General features: G+C 35.9%; 8 protein-coding genes across 8 annotated transcripts; 6 read left to right on the top strand and 2 right to left on the bottom strand.

The window, feature by feature from the left end:
* The first annotated feature begins 720 nt into the window (after positions 1-720).
* On the top strand, positions 721-2,074 carry B0P05DRAFT_544106 (uncharacterized protein). Its single transcript, XM_051578510.1, has 9 exons — positions 721-852; positions 936-1,138; positions 1,159-1,212; positions 1,251-1,343; positions 1,405-1,491; positions 1,532-1,602; positions 1,666-1,771; positions 1,813-1,830; positions 1,854-2,074. The coding sequence occupies exons 1-9, from the start codon at positions 791-793 to the stop codon at positions 2,036-2,038; spliced, it is 879 nt and encodes a 292-aa protein (XP_051434516.1). The 5' UTR covers positions 721-790; the 3' UTR covers positions 2,039-2,074.
* On the top strand, positions 2,075-2,847 carry B0P05DRAFT_544103 (ubiquitin-conjugating enzyme/RWD-like protein). Its single transcript, XM_051578509.1, has 6 exons — positions 2,075-2,172; positions 2,212-2,254; positions 2,296-2,344; positions 2,395-2,529; positions 2,583-2,656; positions 2,704-2,847. The coding sequence occupies exons 1-6, from the start codon at positions 2,113-2,115 to the stop codon at positions 2,754-2,756; spliced, it is 414 nt and encodes a 137-aa protein (XP_051434515.1). The 5' UTR covers positions 2,075-2,112; the 3' UTR covers positions 2,757-2,847.
* On the bottom strand, positions 2,848-4,164 carry B0P05DRAFT_544101 (chromatin remodelling complex Rsc7/Swp82 subunit-domain-containing protein). Its single transcript, XM_051578508.1, has 4 exons — positions 3,618-4,164; positions 3,301-3,576; positions 3,073-3,271; positions 2,848-2,986 (listed from the first exon to the last, which is right to left on the bottom strand). Exons 1-4 carry the CDS (start codon positions 3,964-3,966, stop codon positions 2,869-2,871), a joined length of 942 nt encoding a protein of 313 aa, XP_051434514.1. The 5' UTR covers positions 3,967-4,164; the 3' UTR covers positions 2,848-2,868.
* A 243-nt stretch (positions 4,165-4,407) lies between these two features.
* On the top strand, positions 4,408-5,225 carry B0P05DRAFT_637937 (ribosomal protein S27a-domain-containing protein; the record flags this gene model as incomplete). Its single annotated transcript, XM_051583669.1, has 2 exons — positions 4,408-4,686; positions 4,725-5,225. The coding sequence occupies 2 exons, from the start codon at positions 4,408-4,410 to the stop codon at positions 4,872-4,874; spliced, it is 429 nt and encodes a 142-aa protein (XP_051434513.1). The 3' UTR covers positions 4,875-5,225.
* An 18-nt stretch (positions 5,226-5,243) lies between these two features.
* Positions 5,244-6,995, bottom strand: B0P05DRAFT_544098 (uncharacterized protein). The gene is made up of 2 exons (XM_051578507.1): positions 6,476-6,995; positions 5,244-6,219 (listed from the first exon to the last, which is right to left on the bottom strand). The coding sequence occupies exons 1-2, from the start codon at positions 6,980-6,982 to the stop codon at positions 5,284-5,286; spliced, it is 1,443 nt and encodes a 480-aa protein (XP_051434512.1). The 5' UTR covers positions 6,983-6,995; the 3' UTR covers positions 5,244-5,283.
* A 450-nt stretch (positions 6,996-7,445) lies between these two features.
* Positions 7,446-8,412, top strand: B0P05DRAFT_544096 (uncharacterized protein). Its single transcript, XM_051578506.1, has 3 exons — positions 7,446-7,899; positions 8,180-8,308; positions 8,332-8,412. The coding sequence occupies exons 1-3, from the start codon at positions 7,761-7,763 to the stop codon at positions 8,358-8,360; spliced, it is 297 nt and encodes a 98-aa protein (XP_051434511.1). The 5' UTR covers positions 7,446-7,760; the 3' UTR covers positions 8,361-8,412.
* Positions 8,413-8,499: 87 nt separating this feature from the next.
* Positions 8,500-9,849, top strand: B0P05DRAFT_544095 (uncharacterized protein; the record flags this gene model as incomplete). Its single annotated transcript, XM_051578505.1, has 8 exons — positions 8,500-8,572; positions 8,754-9,007; positions 9,036-9,095; positions 9,167-9,219; positions 9,258-9,364; positions 9,391-9,486; positions 9,525-9,586; positions 9,649-9,849. Coding segments are annotated over 8 exons (861 nt in total), but the record flags the coding sequence as incomplete, so codon positions are not given.
* A 487-nt stretch (positions 9,850-10,336) lies between these two features.
* Positions 10,337-11,220, top strand: B0P05DRAFT_544092 (uncharacterized protein). The gene is made up of 2 exons (XM_051578504.1): positions 10,337-10,825; positions 10,851-11,220. The coding sequence occupies exons 1-2, from the start codon at positions 10,764-10,766 to the stop codon at positions 10,987-10,989; spliced, it is 201 nt and encodes a 66-aa protein (XP_051434509.1). The 5' UTR covers positions 10,337-10,763; the 3' UTR covers positions 10,990-11,220.
* The last annotated feature ends 11,107 nt before the right edge of the window (positions 11,221-22,327 follow it).

The raw sequence follows: 22,327 nt of genomic DNA, 5'->3' as shown, positions 1-22,327 counted from the left end.
CATTTTAGAAAAGAAAGGCAAGCCTCTCTTTTTTTTTTTTTTTTTTTTTCATTTTCTTTATACATTAAAAAAATATAGACAAGTTTTCGAGTTCAATGGTATCGAACCACTCATCGAATAGATACAACCGTCCAAAAATTACTCTTATACTTTAAGGCACGCATGCTGTAATAAAATTATAAAGCACATTGCCCTCAAAGTTTGTGTTTTTAGATCGAATAAAGAAGAAACTAAACTTGCAGGTTTTTACATTCAATTTATACTGAGAAAAACATGAGTCATGAAGTGACTCTTTTTTTAAAGAAACAAACAAAAAAAAAAATTTTTTTTTTTCAGTGGTAGTAGGGTAAAAGTAAGTATAAAAAACATGCTTTTTAGTCTTTTTTTTTTTTTTCTTTTTTTCTTTACAAAGAGAGGCGGCAAGCTTATGTATACGGGCAAACGTACAAAAAGACTTGTTCTTTTATCCATCCCGTGGGAAGGTCTGAGGAAAACCGCTAAATGTTTGCTGACAACCTGTTAATAATGGGGGCAGTGCTACCAGAAATTATAACGACTTGGGCCATTAGTACCTTTGAAAGAGAGAAATTTCTCTTGATGGGTTGGCTCAGGTATGTTTACTGTAATGGCTGCGGGTGGTAATGCTATGAAGTGCAATACATGAGACTGGTTTAATCACTAGTAACTCAATTCAGACTACTCTGTTGCCTCTCTCTCTTATTTTTAATATATAAAAAAAAGAAAATGAAAATAATCACAAATAAAAAATAATTCGCTTTTTTACTCTTTTATGATGTTTATAGAACTCATACCAGAAAGGATCATTGTAGGATGCGTGGTTGTGCTCATTACGTATTTGCAATTGACTACGAATTTTTATATTTTGGGCCCTGCTTTTGGAGGCTGGACAAGCCTACATACGCAAAAGATATTAGCCCTATGAATCTGTTCCTCATTTCACTCTATGTAAACTATTACTTTGCTTGTACAATAAAACCAGGCTATACACCTGAAGGATGGGTAAGCCAAATCTCTTTCTTTATCTGTGATACCAATCAAGTACAATACTTAGAACCTCCTCATGCCATCATTGAATCGATAGACGATGATTTATTAAAGAGTGGCATCACAGGTCTTCGTTATTGCAAGACATGTGAGCACTCAAACCTCCTCGAGCCCATCATTGTCGTCATTGTGGTCAATGTGTCTTACGTATGATCATCACTGCCCTTGGATTGGCAACTGTGTAGGTTTTGCCAACTATAGTTACTTTGTTCGGTTCGTGTTTTCTGTCATGATCTGTTGTTCCTATGGCTGTTTCTTGCTACTCTGGCGATTACAGCGTATATTTGAAGCAAGACAAAATCCTTGGTAAGTAAAATATCTATGCAACACAGTACTCAGTATTTAAGATAATCCACCCTTCTATGCTTGAACTAGTGATAGTTGTGTTCAATATCATCTTGATCTTTTTTGTTCTTTTACTTGTGGGTGTCTTGGCTGTTTTATCATGTCTATTGCCTATTGAAAGGACAAACAACGATTGAAGGATCTGAAAGAACCAAGACAACACAATTAATACGCCGCCAAAAGATAGATGCTGTAAGTACTATGTTTTGTGATGATATCAAACAAAGGATTAGGTTGAATTTCCTTTTGACATAGGCTACTATCAAAATCTGTTCTGTCTTGGGTAGCAATCCCATCTTTTGGATGTGGCCACAAGGTACACCAGGCAATGGTCTACAATACGCTGTGAAACCAAATACAGGTATAAGAAACAATATTCTATGTGTATCTTACTCTCTATAGATCCTAGAGTAGTCTATGGTTGGCCTCCCGTGATCCTAAAGAACTCGATCCCTATAGCCAAACGGAAGAAACAACAACAAAACTCGTACGCCGTGATTCAGAAGGCTATCTTGTAAGAGAAATTACTATGGAAGATAGAATGCATATGTTGCATCATCACTTGGAAGATCAAGGTTTTATTGAGGCCTATTCTGATGATGAAGAATTCGACAAGAAAAACAAGTGATACAAAAGTTTTTATTTGGTTTAAGCCAATCATCTCTCTTTTCTTTTCTTTTCTTTCTATTTCTTTCGAATAAAATGTATGCTAATAGAACAGCAGGCTCTACAGCCTTGAAGCGTCTGATGACAGATATAAAGGTAGTTTGTTGTTGCTGTTATTGTTTGGTTTATGACTAGATTATAGAGTTGACACTGAATGCACCTGAAGGAATCACAGCAGGTTTGTTTAAAGCAAGAACAAGTAGATGCTGATTGTTAAAGGTCCTGTTGATGAAAACAACTTTTTTGAATGGGAGCTCTTATTGCGTATGTTATCTCTCTATGAAGTTAGGCTTGTTTCTTATTTCTTATTTTTGATAGTGGCCCTGAAGGTACACCTTTTGAAGGTGGACTGTTTCCTGCTACACTTACGTTCCCTAAAGATTATCCTTTAAGCCCACCTACAATGCGATTCACATGTGATTTCTTTCACCCTAATGTTATCAAAATGGGACTGTTTGTATTTCTATTTTACATCCACCTGGTGATGATCCCAACATGTATGAAAGTAGTTCTGAACGTTGGAGTCCTGTTCAGAGTGTAGAGAAGATTTTGTTGAGTGTGGTCAGTATGTTGGCAGTAAGTTTTTTCTTAAAAACTTCAAATAACTCATTTCTTCTCTCACGATAGAACCCAATGATGAAAGTGGTGCTAATATTGATGCCTGTGTAAGTCATGTATAGCACATTATTTGTCTCATTCAAATGTAGAAAATATGGAGAACAGACCGTGAACGTTATAATGAAATAGTAAGAGAGAATGCTAGAAAGACATTAGGTTTATAAAGTCTTTAATTTAAATATGATTGAAATTCAACTCCATTTTGGGATGATTCATCATAGCAAGATTGAAATCCATAGGGATGTCACTGTTGAGGGTATTCGTCTTTTCTTCTGTATTTCTAAGTGTTTGTCTATTTTCAGGTATTTGATAGACATTTGTCAGTAAATCATAATTGGTTGGATTAGCACGACGATAAGAAAATAAGAGGTATTGAACTGTCTTGTTGAGACTGCTGCATGATGCAACCAATTCAATTCAGTGGTTGTTGTATCTTGTGCTGTCAATTGATGAATCAAATTGTTTCGGCCTACTTCCAGATTAGCAGGCAAGAAAGAAGAAGCAGGTACTGGCTTATCAAGCATGTCTTTAGGCGGTTCTTCATCAGAGGGCTCATCTTCTCCTTCATCTACTTCATCTGTGTAATAATAATCATCTCTTCCTTACGTCCCTTTCGAATGATACGATGTCCAAATTGTTTAAACACAGAACGAGCTGTCACAACAGATATTTCACGCGTACGAAATGTAGATCGAAGCAGATTGGAATCAACCAAATAGCCTTTTTCAGCATTATCAATATGCACCTTGATGAGCTTGACATTCTTCTTTAGGAACACAAAACTATCTCGAAATCCTAACAAAGCAGCTGGATCTTTTGAAAACATGAATAACGTATTGTCTCTTGTAGGCAAGGTAAATGTAGGAACACGGTATTCACGCCCTAAACAGGTTAATACATCATTCACTACAGACCATAATTACCTCCAAGCAACCGACCGTATTTATCGACCTTGGTTTCTCCTGATTCATCAATATCACTTATATAGCCACTGGGTGTAGTTGGAGGATGATAACTGTGATTCGAAAGATTCGATGATGCAGATGATTGTTGTGACCTCGCATGTCTGTCTTCCCTTGAACCATAGTGATGCGACTTGGGTCGACCTCTTTTCCTTACATGGTGATCAGGGCTTGGATGATGACTTTCAAGATCACTTGTGTTTAAAGCATCATCGCCAGAAGATAATTCACTGTCTTCGTCAACATAGTTTAGGTCGTCTTTTCTATCTAGGCCACCACTTTGGCTTCTTGATCGCTTTCTTTTTGGCATGTCGTCTTTTTATGCATCAAGTTACTAGAAAACTCTATTATTATGAGTTATTCATAGTTTGTATGACAGTTCTCTTTTAAATTCATGGTCTGATTGACTCGTGTGTTTGATTCAATAGGCAAAGAAACGGCTTACCTGAAAGCATAAAATGGAACACAAAAAAAAAAAAAGAAAAGAGAAAGAGGCAGAAAGAACAAATGGCAATTGTGACGTAAATATGTCTAGCCAATAAAATGCTTGGAAAAAATTTTTTTCTGACTATTTATTCTTTTCTTAACAACCCTTTTTGTTCTTTCTCCCATTTTTTTTTCTATTTCAACAGATAGTGAGGAAGGTAAGTGGCAGATAAAGCGAAAGAAAGATCTGGTATTCACGATCTGTTAGATTTTTTCTTGTCACTTTATAATTGTTTGGAAAATAATCGAGTTATCTGAATCTAATATGCAAGTCTTTGTCAAGTCTCTCCAAGGAAACACTCTTGCCCTTGATGTTTCCACCAACTCTTCTGTTGCTGCTGTCAAGGCCATGATCCAAGAACGTGAAGGTCTCCCTGTTGACGCTCAACTCTTGTCCTTTGCCGGTAAGCCTCTTGTTGATGGTGAACTTGCCCTTTACGGCATTGCCAACAACAACACCTTGAACCTCAACGCTGAACTTCTCGGTGGTGGTAAGAAGAGAAAGAAGAAGACTTACACTACCCCAAGAAGATCAAGCACAAGCGTACTAAGGTCAAGTTGGCTATTCTCAAGTACTACAAGGTAGATGAATCTGGTAAGGTCACTCGTCTCCGTCGTGAATGTCCCAATGCCACCTGTGGTGCTGGTGTGTTCATGGCCAAGCACAAGGATCGTCAATACTGTGGCAAGTGTCACTTGACTTATGTCTTCCAAAAGGGTGAAAGTGCTTAAATAAAAGCATCTATTTCTTTGAAAAAAAAATGAAGCTCTTTTATATTCTTGTTCATGTTGGTTGGACTAATGTGTTGTGTTTAATAAGGCTTCATGTAATTCTTGCTGTTCTTGTAGTTCTTTCATGTTTAACCTTGTTCTCTTTCTTTTTCTTCGCTCTTCATCACGTAAGACACCTGCTCTTAGATTCTACAAACTGAGATCAGCTTGTCTTTTTTTAAAAGAAAAAGTCTTATAGTTACTGCTTTCTCTTATTTTGCAAATAATGAACACCAACACTGAACCAACACAGAATAAGATAGAACCTAATAAAGTTGCTTGGCTGCTCTGGACATGATTAAAAAAAGAAAGAAAAAAAGAACTAGGGTATGCATTGAAAGAACCGTCCAATTTTATTTTATTTTTATTCTCAGTGATATCGATACCTTGAAGGTCCATAATGCCTATTGACAGGCATCATAGGTGAACAATAATCTGGACTATACATGTAGTTTTGTGGATAATAAGCAGGCTCATAATAACAATACTCTTCTTCTCCATCATCGTCATCTTGATCTAGAAAGTAAGGTTGAGGATAACCTTGGGATCTTCTATAGTGTAAGGGTTCTTTACCCGTCGATCGACTTTTTCTTGGTTTAGGCGGAGGCAGAGAGAGTGGATAATAAGCACGATCAGGGAGATAATATTGCGGTTGCTCAAATTCTCGACGAGGATGCTGCCATTTAGCTGATTCAGTTGATCTTGCTCGCGGCCTTGTCTTTCTGAGTGATGCCACAGAAGATCGGTGACTGGGTGTAGGTACCAATGTAGTGGAAGGACTGGCTGTTGTATCTAATCGACTTTTATTGCTAACAACGCTGTTTCGACGTGAATGTCTAGGTAGAAAATCACCTTCAACACTACGAGACTTGTCAAATTCTTCCGATCGACTCTTGTTTAATGCGTGAGGCTCATTCAAGTTCAATTCGCTCATTTGCTGTTGCCATTGTTTGTGCTGTAGTTGTTTTTGATAACGTTGCTTCATGAGATAGTTATTGAGTTGTTCTTCTGTCATCATGAGTTTTTCTAACATTTGGTTTTGTTGGTCCAGATGAAGTTGTTCTTTTCTTGCCCATTCTTCTCGTTCAATGATGCGTTGTTGTTCCATGAGTTCGACTTGGTGCTTAAGTTCAAGGAATAGGCGGGTGTATTCTTCTTTTTCGCGCATTTGTTGTTCTTGAAGTCGTTGCTGCTCTTCCATTTTTTGCTGTTCTTCCAGTTTCTGTTGTTCTTGTAGTTTCTGTTGCTCTTGTAGTCTCTGCTGCTCTTGCAGTTTCTGTAGCTTCTGTTGCTCTTGCAACACTTGCTGTTCATAAAATTTTGTTGTTCTTCAATTCTCTGCTGCTTAAGAAGCTTTTGTTGCTCTTGCATATGGTATTGCTGTTGTTGCTTTTGATATTCTTTTTGCTTTTGATAGTAATGGGATTGTTGCCGAGGTGTGGCAGTGGCTGAGGAGGCTAAAGAAGGATTCGCAATGGGTATTGTGCTCTCATGATTGGTATCAAACTGAATTGATTCATTGTATCATCACTATCTTGTATTGAAGCAGGTGGAGGTGACACAAGAGGTCGGCGTGATATTTGCTTTTTTATCATGGGCAATTCAATTTGACTATGTGTATCCATTGTAGGATCAGACAAGGACTCAACAGCAGAATCATACTCTCTCGTTGAAGAATAATTCATGACTGACTGTTGTGCTGTATGTCCCTGGCTTGTTTCGATTGGGGGTTCTGTTACTATTGTTTTAAGCAAGATGAATTTTATGTGCGTCTTTTTACCTTCACGAGCTGTTGGCAACAGAATAGGTGAGATTTCTTCATGCAATGATTCCTCTTCTACTTGCGTCTTGTCATGATCGAATCTACCGAGAATAGCACGCGTAGGCGTATAAGGTCTTCTAGGTTTTGGCATAACAAGAACAGGCAATTCACTTGTAGACTGCGGCATATTAATCATAGAAGAAGTAGAAGGCGGAGCAAACATAGATTGCTTCTTTATCTGTTCATCAAGTAAAATAGAACTAGACAAGTTCTTTTCAGACTTTTTCTTTTTAAACAACTTTTTCATAGTTGAAAGAAACAAGAAACGAAAAGAAAAAGGAGAGAAAAAAAGAGACCATTTTAGTTGTTTATCATACAAAAACCTATATATAGAAATTACTGCTTCTTTTTTCCAAAAACAATAGCATCAAAATAAACAATAAGAAGCCCTGCTTTCTTTTCGTTTGAACAAGATGTACAAAAAAGGAAAGACCTTCTTGTATAGATTGCATGAATTTCTTTATTTTACGCCACCCACATCATTTTTCATCATCCAATTGACTTAGTTGACAAAATTGGTATTGTTAGTCAAGAACAAAATGCCATGGATTGATTCAAGGCCATCATGCTTATTTTTAAGAAAAATAAAACTCATTGTGAATACTTTCCACTCTCTCTATGCAATGTCAAATTCGAATCTAATGTCCGAAAAAGGATAACCCTGCTCGATAAAAAAAAAAAAAAAAAGTTTTTTTCTTCCTTTTCTCTATGTTTAAAGTACTTTCTTGTAGCCCAGTCTTGACTACTTGTTCAAGAAGTCTATCTACTGCCACACATACTAAGAAAAACACAATCTTAAAGACCTTTTTACTAGGCACAACATGTTTAGCAGGCTCCTATTTTGGTTGGCAGAAATACAATGAGATAGAAAACAAAGCAAACTGACCAAGATCGCTATGTGCACTTGATTTATCAAAAAGAACAGATATCACCCGATTCTTACCTTTTGAGACTGTCTATAAACCACAAGACAAAACATACCCTGTTCCTTCGTGTGTTTATATTAAAGACGATGCATTCAAGTCATGAGACCTTACACACCTATTATCAGACCATATCGTGATGGCTATATGGACCTGGTTGTCAAAAAATACCAAGATGGTTCAGTCTCTCGTACGATACCAGTTTTTGCCTTACAACATCAATATACACAGAGGGCCTATGGTAGAGCGGAATGCATTATGAACCTAATAGTTATAAGGAAGTTGGGATGGTAAAAGAGAAATGGCATTATATGATACACTAAAATGAGTTTGATAGATTGCAGGTGGTACAGGTATTCACCCATGTATCAATTAATTTGCCGAATTCTAGAGATCCAGATGATGAACAGACTCGTATTTGGTTGATTTATGCAATAAGACAGAACAAGACATCTTGTTAAATCAGAATTAGACGCACTTCAACAGAAATACAAGATAGATTTAGACTGAATATGTGCTAGAACATCCGCCTGCCAATAGCAGTTATGAAAAGGGTTATGTGACAAAGCAAATGATACAAGAAATGATGCTTGATCAAGGAAAGCGCAATATTTGTTTGTGGACCAACAGAATGTTGGCTTTTGTTTGTGGTGAAAGGAAGGGATTATTCCAGGCCAAGTGATGGATTGTTATCTGAATTAGACTTCATTCTGATGAAACATGAAATTCCAATAACAATAAAAAAAAAAAAAAACCTTGATATTTTATATGGCCATTCTTTTCTTTCTTTCTTCTCTTTAAAAAAAATCCCCTATATGATATCTACACTATTTCTAAAGATTTATTACAACCTCCTCCTTCACCTAGTTTATCAGCTACTTCGTCTATATCTTCTTGGTTAAGAAAATCACCAAGTGAGTTGGTGCTATGCTAAAGAATGCCTATACCACACTCAAAGACAAAGAGAGGGATTTGAGATTGGCAGCTGAAATAGGAAAATCCCTATTGGAGAATAATATCGCACTCAAATCTAACTATGAAGATTTATTATCTCAGTCTATTTACCCTACACCTTCCAACTCTTATTCTCTTTAGATGAACAACCTCAAGAAGACGTCACTTTTATGCCTTCACATACAACGCGAGAAGCCATGATTGAAATGCTGGAAAAAAAGAATACGGAACTATCCACTCAACTAGAGCAGACAGTCCAAACCCAGGAGAAACAGGGCCGTATGCATAAAAAGAAAGAAAGAGAATTGGAGACTGAAATCAAGTTCTTGAAAGGTAGTCTTGATCATGCTACAGTCAAAATACAAGAAATGGAAGAAAAACAATGCCCAAAGATAGTAATAACTATCACCACCACACCATGAGGAAGAAGATGTTTCGCTGCTGCATGAGAAAATCAAGCATTTGAGGCTGGAGAATGATCAGGTGTATCAATCCAAATTATCCATGGAAGAGAAGCTGATGAAAACCTTGCATGATTTACGTTCTTGAAACAGCAAGTGGACCAATTCCAGTTCACTTTGCATGATCATGAACAGCTTCAAAAGTCGTTTGAAGCTCAGCATACGCATATTCAAGAGCTCAAAGCAAGTTAGAAGAGCATAGAACATTACTGGGTCAGCTTAAAGAACAAGGCGTTATTTATTACGAAGAAGAAGAATACGAAGAAGAAGAAAGCAATCAAAATCTGCTTAGTGAACTAATCATGCTTGGTTAAAAGGGCATGAAGATAATACAAACTTGCTTGAATCAATTCTTGTTCAAGCAGGCGTCGTTGAGAAAGATGCTCTTGATGATGCACTGAGCTTAATCGGTCGTCTGGAACATGAATATGATCATAAAAAATTCCTAAAGAGAATGGGCATTGGTATGACGATAATTTTAGCATGGTGTCAACTCAACAAAAAGCGGCTATTGTAACACTACTACACCAACACCACCACCGGAACAATCCTTGGGCTTGGTAGGCTCTGTCCAGCGCATGGTGAAACAAATGCTTTACTTCACGTGGCGGTGGTTTAGATTTACTTTGATTATGACAATCGCTGTCTTTTTAAGTTTAAAAGAAGGCCCTCCTCCGCCACCACGGAAATCCGGTTTGATTACATCCACTGCATCACACACTAAACAATAGAGATATTCTTTCAAAAACTAAAATAAATACACAATTCACACATGATGCAAGTTGAAAAAAATAAGCAAATGTACACAAAAATGTAGTACAATGATTATGTCGTCAATCGAACATTTACATAAAGAAAAGGAGTAGTCCTTACTATATCAAAATGATTCAACTTTCTTTGAGTAAGCTATCTTGATAATCCATAACAATTTCTAGTATGTCTGGTTTGAACGTGTGCAATTCTTTATTGACGGTGGAGACATTGTACGACGCATGATACCTAAAAAAAGAATATGTTGATAAGAAAGCTGTCTTACATGCTGGTCCTTCGGGTGGTTTAAGATACTGAATAGGCATTTCAGCATAATAATTCTATTTTGTATTACTTTAACAATTCATGCATCTTTTTCTCAAGCATATGAAGATGTCATAAAACCTTTTTATATATGCACAAGTACTCTAAATGCCTATAAGCCATGTTTACTAATATATAGGATATTTTTGGTGTTGATTTGAGCAAAAAAAAAAAAGCGACTTGCGAAAAATGGCCAAAATATGCCTTCTGACCAAAGGGTACTATTCATGAAAATCATCATTTTGAAAACTCTTGATCTTATTTTGACGCTACGAGACGAAAAATAAAGATACCAACGCTACTAGATACACAGAATGTGCGCTAAAGGCTCTAGTTTTTTGATGAATGTATTTGTTTGCCTATTATACTATGAAAAAGATGAGATATGTGCGAAAAACCTCATAAACACTTTTGTCTATTTGCTCAATATTTTAGCAGCAAAGTGGTTATGTTATCTAAATCAGTAGACTCAGAAGACATAAATCTACAACTTTTGTTATTGTATTAGAACCAAATAACTGCATAAAGATGCAATTCTAAGCAAAGACTCTAAGTCAAAAGCAAGTCAAAAGCAAGCCAAACCTGCCAGAAATTTCATTCGGAGATAATATCGTACATGTTTCGTCACTCGTCTGAATCTAAAAATTGTAATATGGCGCTATGTAAAATTTGTCTCTGGTGTTTTGGTGTGCTTCTTTCTAAGTACTATCTACAACGGTGTTTCTGGTGTTGCTCTTGGTGTTCTTGTTGTTGTAGCTAGTTCTCATACCCTTGGGTATCTATTCATCCTCTTTTTGTTTTTATTATCCTTTTCTGGCGCTTCGACTGGCCTCGCCCAGTAAGTGTTTAAGACTTGTTTCTCCTATTCCCTAGATAAGTAAGACTTGATGAGTTCCATATTGCCTTGATGTGGTGGTCCCTGTTACCAAGAGCTTGCTTTACCATTTCATACGCCCGGGTTCCTTAGGGTACCAGGGCTATATTACTAACAGTTTTTTTGGTGTTCTCAACTTGTTGTATCATCAAAGACACTTACATACGTTGGTTTTAAATCAACAGTGTTTGTGTATCGCGATGAGAAGCAAAGAGTGCACTTTTTTTTGTTTCCTTTTTTTTATAGGTTTTTTCTTTTTCTTTTTCTTTTTTTTTTTTTTTTTTTTTTTTTTTTTTTTTAAAAAATAAAGTCTATATATAAAACAAAAAAAAAGCTTACAGTTTGTTTGTCATAGTTTAAAAATTAGTAAAAAGTAATGACCTTGATGAGACAGGTTTTGTATATCTGTTTTGTTAGCCCTCTTTCAAAGCCAGTTTTATTCGATGCGTAATCGTTATTTTGCTTATTAGCTTCAGCAAAAGTAATGTAACATCTACTGAATTTATCTTCACTGTGTGAGTAAAGTGAAATCCTTTTGATAAAGTTTGTTCTGCATGCTCATATTTCTGACGAAGAAAGGCAAAGCATCAAGAGAGAGTTTATAAAAAGGGAATACCGTCCACTCCAAAAAGGAGCATGCATGTGTAGATTTTGAAAATACAATGGCTACAAGTTTGAAGTATGCCAATTCTTTTCAATTTTTTTTTGCAATATCCTTCTTTTTTTTATCTTTGTATGCATATGACGAATTACTGGTTTTTTGTATGATAAATAACAATAAAAAACCTATTTGTTGCTATAAACTGATCAATTGAACATAATTTTGATAAATCATTTCTTTTCTTTTTCTCAATAAAGCGATTACAATTACTTTTTCTATTTCAGAAATGAGCATCATTCGCGCGAAAGTGGCTGCTTTTTAGAGAGAACATTAGAGTAGATAGAGTGCTTTCTTTGCGGGAAAGGCAAAAGAAATGGGTATCTAATACTAAGTGAGTTTTCTTGATTCTTTTCCAAAGCAACTTTAATCATTTTGCTTCTAAGGACTTGAAGGACACTCGATGAGAAGAACAAGATGAACAAAAAAATCACGCCTGCAGCAAGTGACATGTGTTTATCAGAAGCAACACAGGTAGTTTTGTTCGTACAAATGTAATTATTGCCAAAAAATCAACATAAAGAAGTTAAATAAAACTAACATAAAATTAACATAAACTCAAGAGAAAAATGCAAATAACTTAGATGATTCAAAACAAAATAAACAGGAAGTAGATGAATATGTAAATTCGGATACAGATTCTATTTGTAGTAAGAATCCAAGTATATTAGAAGAAGATCACTATTCTGGATATAAAAGATAGCATCAGTAATAAAAATACTGAGAAGATGCTAACAATTGCTGCTGATTCCTTAGGTTTGATAGATAGTGATTTTAGAAATATTTTATCAAATTCTAAGTTACATAACCACTTTGTATCTAAAATCATAAAATATGATAGAACATCAAAGATAAAAATACAAATATATCAATAAATTATACCAATGAGAACTCATGCCTTAAAATCAATCAATATGTCAAATGCTCCAGTGCCTATAGATGAAAGTATCGAATCGAAAATAAACGAGATAATTAAATTTCAGTTAGTATTGACTCATTAAATATAGAAAACACAAAAGAAAGGGATGTTGTAGTCGTTATGATGAAAACCGTCATTGATTCTGATGGGAATATCTCCTCTCAATCGTGAAAACACAAAAGCTATTAGCAAAAAGCAAAAAAAAAAAAAAAAAAATTAACGAAATACTCATACTTATATTTTTTTGTAGTTGGATTTTATTTACAATATTATTGATTAGTCACACATCGCAGAGAGGTGGGACGTCGAAAAACAGGAGTAAAGAAAGACGAAGTAAAGATCATACAATAATCAGGGCTATTTTAGCAAGGAGTGATTTTTTGTAGCTAAGGCTACCTGGTAAATTGTATCTGAAATGATACAAGAATGTTCAAAAGCAACCTGGTTAAGAATCAGGTTCCAATAGGATTTCCAGATATTCTATTGAGCTATCGCAACTATGGATACAAGCTTGGAGCGGTTTGTAATGGCAGGGGAAGGCTTGAAGAGTGAGGATCTTGTGGAGGGAGGAAGGAATAAAGTATACCAGAGGGTAGTAGCAGTTCAGTATTTCCAACCAAACACTCCACTTGGTAGAGCAGTGGGCTATGAAATGATCATACGATTCCGGTTGTGATTTGCACAGCCGCAGACAGGAGTAGAGACAGTACCAATCTTAAAAGTTCGGACGCAGTGGACAGTTTCTTGTGAAGCACACGATACCACAGTGTTCTAGCCTGAGGAGCATTGGAGTCCTCCAATACAGAGAGAGCGAAGTACGAGAAGCCTTTATTCGGGATTTAGCTTTGTCTTCATAAGGATGCAGGCAGAAATCCCTAGAAGTGAAAGAGCGCCACAATCTTGTGTCAGTTAATTGCTTGGTCAAAGCATCATAGACAGATACAGTAGATGGTGTCATATCTTGTGTAATATATTGCCACAGGAAAGATTGAAGTTTTACTGTTCGTCTGCGAAGAACGTCTATAAAGAGCTGATGGCACAATCCTGGTAATGTCCCATATTCATGGCGAACCTTCAGGCGTAACCGGTTACTCTGTTCGTCAAAGAGGAAGAAGAGAGATGCTGGTACTTTTGAATGTCGATGAAGCCAGTGGTTCTGAGGTACCTCTTGAAACATGTTAATTAGCGGAAAGTAAAGCAAGTTGGCTAGAGCACATTATCAAGTTTGAAGTGATACCAAAGTGATCAAACGCAGCATAAATACCATTGACAACTGAAGTGGGATGACAAGGTCATGACGGCGAAGAGTTCTAGAGAAAAAGGGTAGCAATGTATTGTCAGCATCCGGAGACATGATGCCAAAGTGTTCTGTCATAAGCACTCGGAGCTGAGTGTTAGATTAGACGAACTAAACAGAGTAAAGACCCATCTCATCTGCAGCACCAAGTATTGTGTGATAGGGTGAGAGCTCCTACACCACCTTGATTCTTGGGAGACATAACTGGTCAAAAGAAACATAAGGAAACTTCTTTTGCCACACGTAAGCATAGATAATGAACGAAGTTCATTCAGAAATCGCTTAGTAGGCGCAAACAACCGCAAGCGTACCAAATTTTGGATAAAATCAAAGTGTTGGCAACGGTAGCTCTTCCTTGAAGCGAGAGATGACGCTGAGAGTAACCATGAACCCGTGTACGCATTTTTCCAATAGCATATCCTGGACACGATTCGTTGAGAATTTGTGTATGGCATATAAAAGCCAAGGTATCGAAAAGCAGAAGGGGAATGATGGTGGTAGTATGTTTCGATATCGTGACTCAAAAGCAAAGATTCCCAAGATTCTGACTTGACTCCACTCAGTGAGAAAGCTTCCGTCTTGTGCTTGTTAAATCTTGCATTTGATACAGCACTATACTTAGTCAAGTGATGTTGGAGACGCATAAAATCAGTGGTATCTTGACAAACACACAGATATCATCAGCATATGCGATGCACTTGATCTGTTGAGACGTAGTGCTCATTGTCGGACATAACCTTGATATGTAGGGTCTTGCTGGATTGAAAGAATCAGCGGCTCCAAAGCGATGTTGAACAATAAAGGGGACAAAGGATCGCCTGCCTTAACCCACGTTGCTGATGTACTGGACCGTAAAGGATCCGTTGACATTGATTGCTACTGAGTTATCAAAGAACAAATTATAATACTCTGCATAAATAAGGTAGGGAAGCCTAGGAACACAAGAGCTTGTTGAAGATATGTTGGTAATACTCGATCATAGGCTTTCTCCTGGTCGAGAAGCAAACCTACACCTTGATGATGTTCATATCTTGCTTGTTGTAGAACCAAGTGAACGTACATCCCATTTTCGCCAATAAAACGTCCTTGGATGAAGCCCTTTTGAAGCGGGTTGATAATTCGATTCATTATAGGAGCTAGACGTTGGGTAATGAGCCTTGTGAAAATTTTACCATCACAGTTGATCAATGAAATTGGTCTCCAATTTTTTAATTCTGACAAATCACCTTTCTTGGGTAGCAAGCGCACTCTGATTTCCTTCCATGCTGAGGAAAATTCCTTTTGTCATGGCATCATTGTATACCTGGAGTATCAGGGGCTTCAAACAAGGAAAACCAAACAAGAGTTGAAGGTATATATACCCTAGTCCATCACTACCTGGGCTACTTTGTTTTGGACTACGCTTTGTCATTCTGACAATATCCTCCCAATCAAATTCCATTTGGAGCAGATTTGCTTCATCCTGATTAATTTACTTGGAAAGTGAATATTACCTAAATACTCTTGTATTTGATTCATAGGTATTGCATCAATCGCATATAGGTCTTTATAAAACCGTTGTACTATATTCTGCATTGTCGATTTGGTGGTATGTACAATTGTTGGTGTTTCAGAATTGCTATCTTTGAAGCCAGACATATATTGTTGGACTGTTCGACTCTGATGTATTTTTTTCAAGTACCCAGCATTGCACTCACCATTCTCTTGCCAGCGAAGACCAGCCTTTAGAATACCTATTTCAGCCAGCTCTTGTTGTAGTATCTGTAGCTCATTGTCAATAGGTGGAATTACCAAGCGCTGAACGTCTGGAGGAGGCTTTGTGCGTAGTAAACGATTGCGTTTCTTTTCTAAAGCACGAATTCTCTTAGTACGTCAATCAACGTAATCCACTAAATATCCTCTAATGATTGACTTGGCTTTGTGTTTTACTTCATCCCATTTTTCTTGGGGCGATATATTCTCATCAAATCCTTGAACCAAATGTTGTATATTCCTCTCTAATGTATTTTGTAGCTTAGGGTGGGAAGCATACACTGGATTGGCACGCCATAGTCCATGACCAAACTGGGATTGGCCCAAGAGTAAGGATGTGTGTAATATGGAATGGTCTGACCATTTCGCTCCTAATCTGGTAATAGATGATTCTGATGCGCATTGGTACAAAATTTTACCCAAGTATATATAGTCTATGACAGTCATCACTAATTCACTTGAGACGGTGCGTTGAAAGGTGGGAACTTCGTGAAGACCATTGATGGCCAAAGCATTTTGAAAATTTGCTTGCAAGAGAGCTAACCATTGCGTTGATGTTGAAGACGAATTATAGTGGCGGCTGAGGACTGAGTAATTAAAATCTCCTGAAATAATCAATCCGTCAAAAGAGATAAATGATCGAAAATCATGGAGCATTTGGGTTAGATTGCTAAAGAATGTTCGACGTTTTGCAGCAAGGCCTGCCGGTGCATAGACGTTCAGAACAAAGAAAGGTTCATAGAAATGATGTGGATGTTCAACCATGCATAGTTGAAATCAATCGGAAGTAAAGGATGAGGAAGTGTCGATGATAGAGATGTTGTAATCGGTAGAGAAGGAGAGTATGCCCATGTGACTGGTACAATGGGACTGTGTAGGTTGAAAGAGGACGTTGAGGTTGTCTATAGTTGAAGGAGTGGAAGCATAAGTTTCTTGAAAGCATAATATAGAGAAATTCTGCATTCGAAGGTATCGTATATATTCTTTTTGTATTTTTTTGGAGTTTGTTTTCACTAAACTATTGGCGTTTAGTGAGGCATAGTGGCACAGGATATTTTCCTTATTCATTGATGCGGATCTATAAAGGGTGACTCTCTACCCTCTGATTATTAGAGGCAGAAGAGGGTGTCGTAGATTTCTTCGTGTCCAATTGTTGGTTCAAATTTGATCCATTACGTCTTTCTCCTTTCTTCATAACGAGGTGATCTTTTAATTGTTGGCTGACGCTGTACATCTTGGTATCCTTATAGAGGTCTTCAATCTCCATCCTGTCAATATCCTCGTCTCCACTTTCTATTTCAGATTCATCTTCTTCCATGCTCTCTTTATCTAAAGGGTCGTAATCACTATCGCTAGTATCGTTATCATTATCTTTGTCGACATTGATCTCTTTCTGGCCAAAGTTGCTACTTTTGACTTCAATACTGCTTTGCCCTTCAGGCTTGGATGCTTCTTTTCTTGGTTGGGTGGCCTTTCCAAGAACTGATCTTTCTCTCTTTGAACGCTTGCTGGGTGTCATAGACTGTTTCCTAGGACATTCAAACGAGCGGTGTCCTAAGTGATGGCACGCATAACATATAATTCTAGCTTTCGACTTCTCACATTCAAATTTTGTGTGTCCAGTTTGGTGGCAATACCTGCACCAAGTGAACATGTTGTTCCAGGTTGCGTGGAATATTTGGCTTTCGCTTTCGCACCAACGAATGTTATGCTCCAAAGGCTGATACTTGAGGTTGTCTGTTGATTCTGAGGGACCAGAAGGAATACCAATGACGGCATATCCTGCGCCCATAAACCATCCGGTGGTGGTTTCTGAGTAACTGCGGCAATCGCACGAGATCGAGTGCTTTCTATGGTATACGACCGTAGCTTACTTTTCGATGAGTGTAATGAATTCACCAAAAAAAAAAAAAAAAAAAAAAAAAAAAAACTAACAGTTATGCCGAAATTACAAATATGCCATTTGTGTACTCAAAAAAAATTTTTTGAAAAATAATAAAAACCACTATTGTAAATTAAATCAAGAGTATTTTCTGCAATGACAAAAAATAAAAAAGAAGTAAATTTTCCAATTTTTCTGCTTAAAATTTTAAAAGAAGCTTGTTTTTCAATTTTTCTGTTCTAAAATAAAAAACGAATCTACCGGATGATAATCTTACTGTTTTAGTTAAAAGAAGAGATTACTGGTTGGTAGATTCGGTTTTTATTTCAAAACAGAGAAATCCAAAAACAAGCTTTTTTTTTAATTCAAGCGGAAGAACTAGAAATTCTCTACTTTTTATATTTTTTGTCATTGCAGAAAATATTCTTGATTTAATTTACAGTAGTGGTTTTACTTTAGAATAGTGGTTTTTATTATTTTCAAAAAATTTTTTTTGAGTACACAAATGGCATATTTGTAATTTCGGCATAACTGTTAGTATTTTTATTATTGAAAATGCTTTTTTTTTTTTTTTTTTTTTTGCAAGTCCTTCATACTGGTCACGTATGCCTGAGGCTTACGAGTTTTTACATAGGTTTTTTTATCGCTCTAGCTATCTCTTTTGTAGGTCTATCGCTACAGCGTAAGGGACGGAAGAAAAATGTAATCGCTTACTCTGTGGTGTATGATCGCTATAGCCGCTATTATGGTTGTTATGGTTGCTATGGTCGTAGCAATCATTCTGCTGTAAGAGTGAACTTGTTCAAGAAACTGATGATCAAAAGCATTTAAGAAAGAGTTCAGATTACTGGTGTTGTCATTTGGGAGGTGAAGACGTTACAGATGGCTGACAGTTGCTTTCCAAATAAGGTTTCTAACTGCTACTTACTTGACTAGAATTTGCTAAAATTTATTTAAGGGAAGGGTGTAGTTGACTCTCGAGCCCGATTCATAGAAAAAGGAAGAACTAACAGCTTTGAGAGCAGTGTCGCCCGTTGGCTGAGTAAGCTTAGATGCTGAGCCATACCTTTCTTATTCTATTTTTCTGGTCCAAGCATAAATTTTAGTGTTCAAAGCCTCTTCCCAAAGATTGCAATAACTCTACGAAAAAGTTAGCTAGAGCAATAAAAAAAAGTATAAAATACTCGTAGATCTCAGGCCTTCATGATCCGTGTGATACGCTTACAAAAAAAGAAAAAGAAAAAAAAACATTTTCAAAAATAATAAAAATATCAACAGGTATACCGAAATTACAAGTATGCCAATTGTGTACTCAAAAAATATTTTTTGAAAAATAATAAAAACTGCCATTTTAAAATAAAACTATTCTTGTAGAATAAATCAAAAGAATTTTTTGGAATGATAAAAGAAGTAGGTTTTTCAATTTTTTTTTGTTTAAAATTTAAAAAAAGCTTGTTTTTCAATTTTTCTGTTCTAAGATATAAAACGAATCTACCAGATAGTAACACTACTGTTTTATTTTAAAGAAGAGACTACTGGTTGGTAGGTTCGTTTTTATTCTAAAACAGAAAAATTGAAAAAACGAGCTCTTTTTTTAAAATTTAAAACAGAAAATCTAGAAATTTTCTACTTTTTATATTTTTTTATTACAAAAAACATTCTATTTTTACTTTAGAGTAGTAGTTTCTATTTTATCTATAGAATATTTCTTTTGAGTACACAAATGGCATACCTACCATGTCGGCATAAATGTTGGCAGACTTTTGAATACGTTTTTTTTTTTTTTTTTTTTTTTTTTTTTGTAGATCCATTACATTCATGAGAAGTTCCTGACATCTACGGCTCTTATCGTAATTTTTTCTCATGGCTCTGGCTTTAGTTTCTGTATATATATCACAGATTTTAGTGATCTCCTGATTTTCCATATTTTTGATCTATGTTGGTGTTGGCCATACACACCTCACTGTTGACGAGTAGCACAAGTAGTCCCAATTCGTAAGAAAGGAAACTTAACTGATTCAGTCAATTACTACCTAACTAGCCTGACTACTAGTTCCAGAAGAGAAAACGCTCAAAGCATGCATCAAAGAACTTCTCCGAGGTAAAGTATCGTTCTTAAATACTGCTCAAGGTGGCTTTAGAGAATGCAAAAGTGTTCTTGACCAAGCTCTTTGTCTTTCAGAGATTTGCAGATTGTTTCCTCATGAAAACGCTCAAGACTGCTCGCTCTGTACTTTATTGGAGTAGCACATGAACATTTATGTATTCGCTTTTATCCCAAATCACCTCTATGTAACATGCTATCACAAATAATCTACTCCTTCTAACATCCAACCAAATGTTTCTATTTCTTCTCAGGTCACAAACAAGCATCCAAACATACCATTAGATTGACGCTCTCCTCTCTAACCCTTTTCTTCCCTTGTTCTCTTAAGATATTTTTAGCTTAGTATAGTCATTCTTATGAATTGATCAAGTCCGATCAGTCAAAGGCCACATTGAACCATGTGCTCAAAAGGACCTTTTCTATAAGATCAATAAATTAATAAACTTTAACTATAAGTCTGAAGAAATCAATACCAATGTGCAACTATGCTATTTGTGCCAACAGAAAAACATTTCTAGAAAATAAACATTTTTAGGCAAAAGAGATACACTCTCACTGCAGCGTAACCGGTTGCATTTTTCTCCATTTCTGAATGCATAACTCTTCCATCACTTATGCTGTAGTGTCTTTGATTTTAAAAGAACTAAAAAAAAAGAAAAATGTTGTTAAAAATGTTGTCAAAAAAATTAATAAATTTTGCATAAATTTTGCATAAATTTTGCATAAATTTTGCATAAATTTTGCATATATTGTCAAAAAAAAGGGTCAAAAGACTAACTTTTTTTTTTTTTTTTTTTGGTTTTTCTGTTTTCATAAATCCATTACGGTAAGGAGCAAATTAATTTTAAAAATCTAAGATGCATATTTTTTTTACTATACTACTCATCCATGCTATTTCTTGCTATTAAATGGTGTCTGATCATGAGTAATAGGCCTTGAATGATTTCCAATCTTAAAGCTTTGTGTCTGAGGTAGATTTACTCTGATTTTGAACGTGTTGTGACTCCAAACATAATTACATGTTAGACTTGCGTCTTTATAGTCTATCAGATGCGTTGGTTGTCGATCTTGTAGATGTTTATATATATATATATGTATATATATCTCAATAAAATAATCCAAATGGCATGTAATGATAAGAAAGAATACTCTAATTTAGGTGTATACATGTGCTTTCATGATTGGTATTTTTATCAAAACAACATACCATTGATTTTGGCTAAGCCATGCTAATGACAATGTACCTTTTGAGCTGAATGTATCTTTTACTGTAGGAAAAGTCAGCAACCAAACTAGAGTTGTAATTATATGGCAATTTATATTTTGTATATTGAGCGACGTAGAGCCAGATACTTACTCAATATTAAATACTTGGTGAAAAGAAACTCTTTTCTACTAGCTACAATGTGCAACGTGCTTTGAATGTAGATTTAAAGGCAATGTTCAAATGGACTCGGCTTTTTCGTCTCAGTAGACCCGTTTTCTTTTTCACGAGAGATACCCATAAACGGCTTCAGCTCACATCAGTTGGATCAAATCTACGTTGGGGGGTCAACCTGACATGTGATGTTTGGGTTGTGAATGAAGATAGAATAGAAGATAGAAAGAAAACAAAGAAATACAGTGAGATTGTTCAGTACTTCTTTATTCCAAAATAAAATTGATTGTTCTAAAATATATCTTTTCCAGGTTGTCTTTTATACAACCTGATTTATTGACTAATTATGATTACTGATTATTGATTACTTAACACCTTGACAGCGTGTGCCTGGGAATTGATTATATAAATTCTCCTTTAATTCTCCTTGTTACCTAAAAGGTACAATTATGGTTTCCTTATTTGTAAATATCCATATTATCCCAGTTACCGTTATTTACTGTCATTATACAGTGCTTACTTTATATTTATAATGTATAGTGCTATAAGTGATTATTCATTTATATGATGAAAGATTATTTATTATATTTTGTATTGAAAGTGCTCAGATCACCACATGACATTCTAAAAAATTTTGATGAGTTTTTCTTTTTTTTTCATCTTCAAAAGCTCTTGGAATCCTCCATAGGTCAAGAAAAAATGAATCTTACCCAACTGCCAGACCAATGATACCGTTTGATTTTTGGAATCAAAAGAGCATGTCTTTAATAATAATAAAAAAACGGACTGTTTCGATGATTTAGTTGTCGAGCAATGTCGCATCAAAGGTTGGCCTCATTGAGCTGTGTTTCGAGCATTTTTGCTCTTGACATCATATAAAACTTGTCGACAATGAATCTATTTAAAGCATCTTGTGCTATTTAGAGTGTCATAGAATATAGAAAAATAGAAAAATAGGCATTTTATAATATAAATGGGAAAGGGGGACAAAATTTTTTTTGTAGTTGGATTTTATTTACAATATTATTGATTAGTCACACATCGCAGAGAGGTGGGACGTCGAAAAACAGGAGTAAAGAAAGACGAAGTAAAGATCATACAATGGTCAGGGTTAGCAAGGAGTGGTTTTTTGTAGCTAAGGCTACCTGGTAAATTGTATCTGAAATGATACAAGAATGTTCAAAAGCAACCTGGTTGAGAATCAGGTTCCAATAGGATTTCCAGATGTTCCATTGAGCTATCGCAACTATGGATACAAGCTTGGAGCGGTTTGTAATGACAGGGGGGAAGGCTTGAAGAGTGAGGATCTTGTG

Source organism: Gilbertella persicaria (genome assembly GCF_025201335.1).
Source record: "Gilbertella persicaria strain CBS 190.32 chromosome Unknown B0P05scaffold_22, whole genome shotgun sequence".
Lineage (NCBI taxonomy): Eukaryota > Fungi > Mucoromycota > Mucoromycetes > Mucorales > Choanephoraceae > Gilbertella > Gilbertella persicaria.
This window is presented reverse-complemented; position numbering and strand designations above follow the sequence as displayed.

Coding starts and splice junctions, on each gene's coding strand:
- B0P05DRAFT_544106 (XM_051578510.1), top strand. CDS start 791: ATGATGTTTATAGAACTCATACCAGAAAGGATCATTGTAGGATGCGTG. Junction 1,344..1,404: donor GCTACTCTGGCGATTACAGC/GTATATTTGAAG, acceptor CACAGTACTCAG/TATTTAAGATAATCCACCCT. Junction 1,492..1,531: donor TTTTGTTCTTTTACTTGTGG/GTGTCTTGGCTG, acceptor GCCTATTGAAAG/GACAAACAACGATTGAAGGA.
- B0P05DRAFT_544103 (XM_051578509.1), top strand. CDS start 2,113: ATGTATGCTAATAGAACAGCAGGCTCTACAGCCTTGAAGCGTCTGATG. Junction 2,345..2,394: donor TGGGAGCTCTTATTGCGTAT/GTTATCTCTCTA, acceptor TATTTTTGATAG/TGGCCCTGAAGGTACACCTT. Junction 2,657..2,703: donor GGTCAGTATGTTGGCAGTAA/GTTTTTTCTTAA, acceptor CTCTCACGATAG/AACCCAATGATGAAAGTGGT.
- B0P05DRAFT_544101 (XM_051578508.1), bottom strand. CDS start 3,966: ATGCCAAAAAGAAAGCGATCAAGAAGCCAAAGTGGTGGCCTAGATAGA. Junction 3,577..3,617: donor ATACGGTCGGTTGCTTGGAG/GTAATTATGGTC, acceptor TAACCTGTTTAG/GGCGTGAATACCGTGTTCCT. Junction 3,272..3,300: donor TCGTATCATTCGAAAGGGAC/GTAAGGAAGAGA, acceptor ATTATTACACAG/ATGAAGTAGATGAAGGAGAA.
- B0P05DRAFT_544098 (XM_051578507.1), bottom strand. CDS start 6,982: ATGAAAAAGTTGTTTAAAAAGAAAAAGTCTGAAAAGAACTTGTCTAGT. Junction 6,220..6,475: donor AAATATCACGCCGACCTCTT/GTGTCACCTCCA, acceptor TTTTATGAACAG/CAAGTGTTGCAAGAGCAACA.
- B0P05DRAFT_544096 (XM_051578506.1), top strand. CDS start 7,761: ATGAGACCTTACACACCTATTATCAGACCATATCGTGATGGCTATATG. Junction 7,900..8,179: donor ATATACACAGAGGGCCTATG/GTAGAGCGGAAT, acceptor AATATGTGCTAG/AACATCCGCCTGCCAATAGC.
- B0P05DRAFT_544092 (XM_051578504.1), top strand. CDS start 10,764: ATGTTTCGTCACTCGTCTGAATCTAAAAATTGTAATATGGCGCTATGT. Junction 10,826..10,850: donor CTATGTAAAATTTGTCTCTG/GTGTTTTGGTGT, acceptor CTTCTTTCTAAG/TACTATCTACAACGGTGTTT.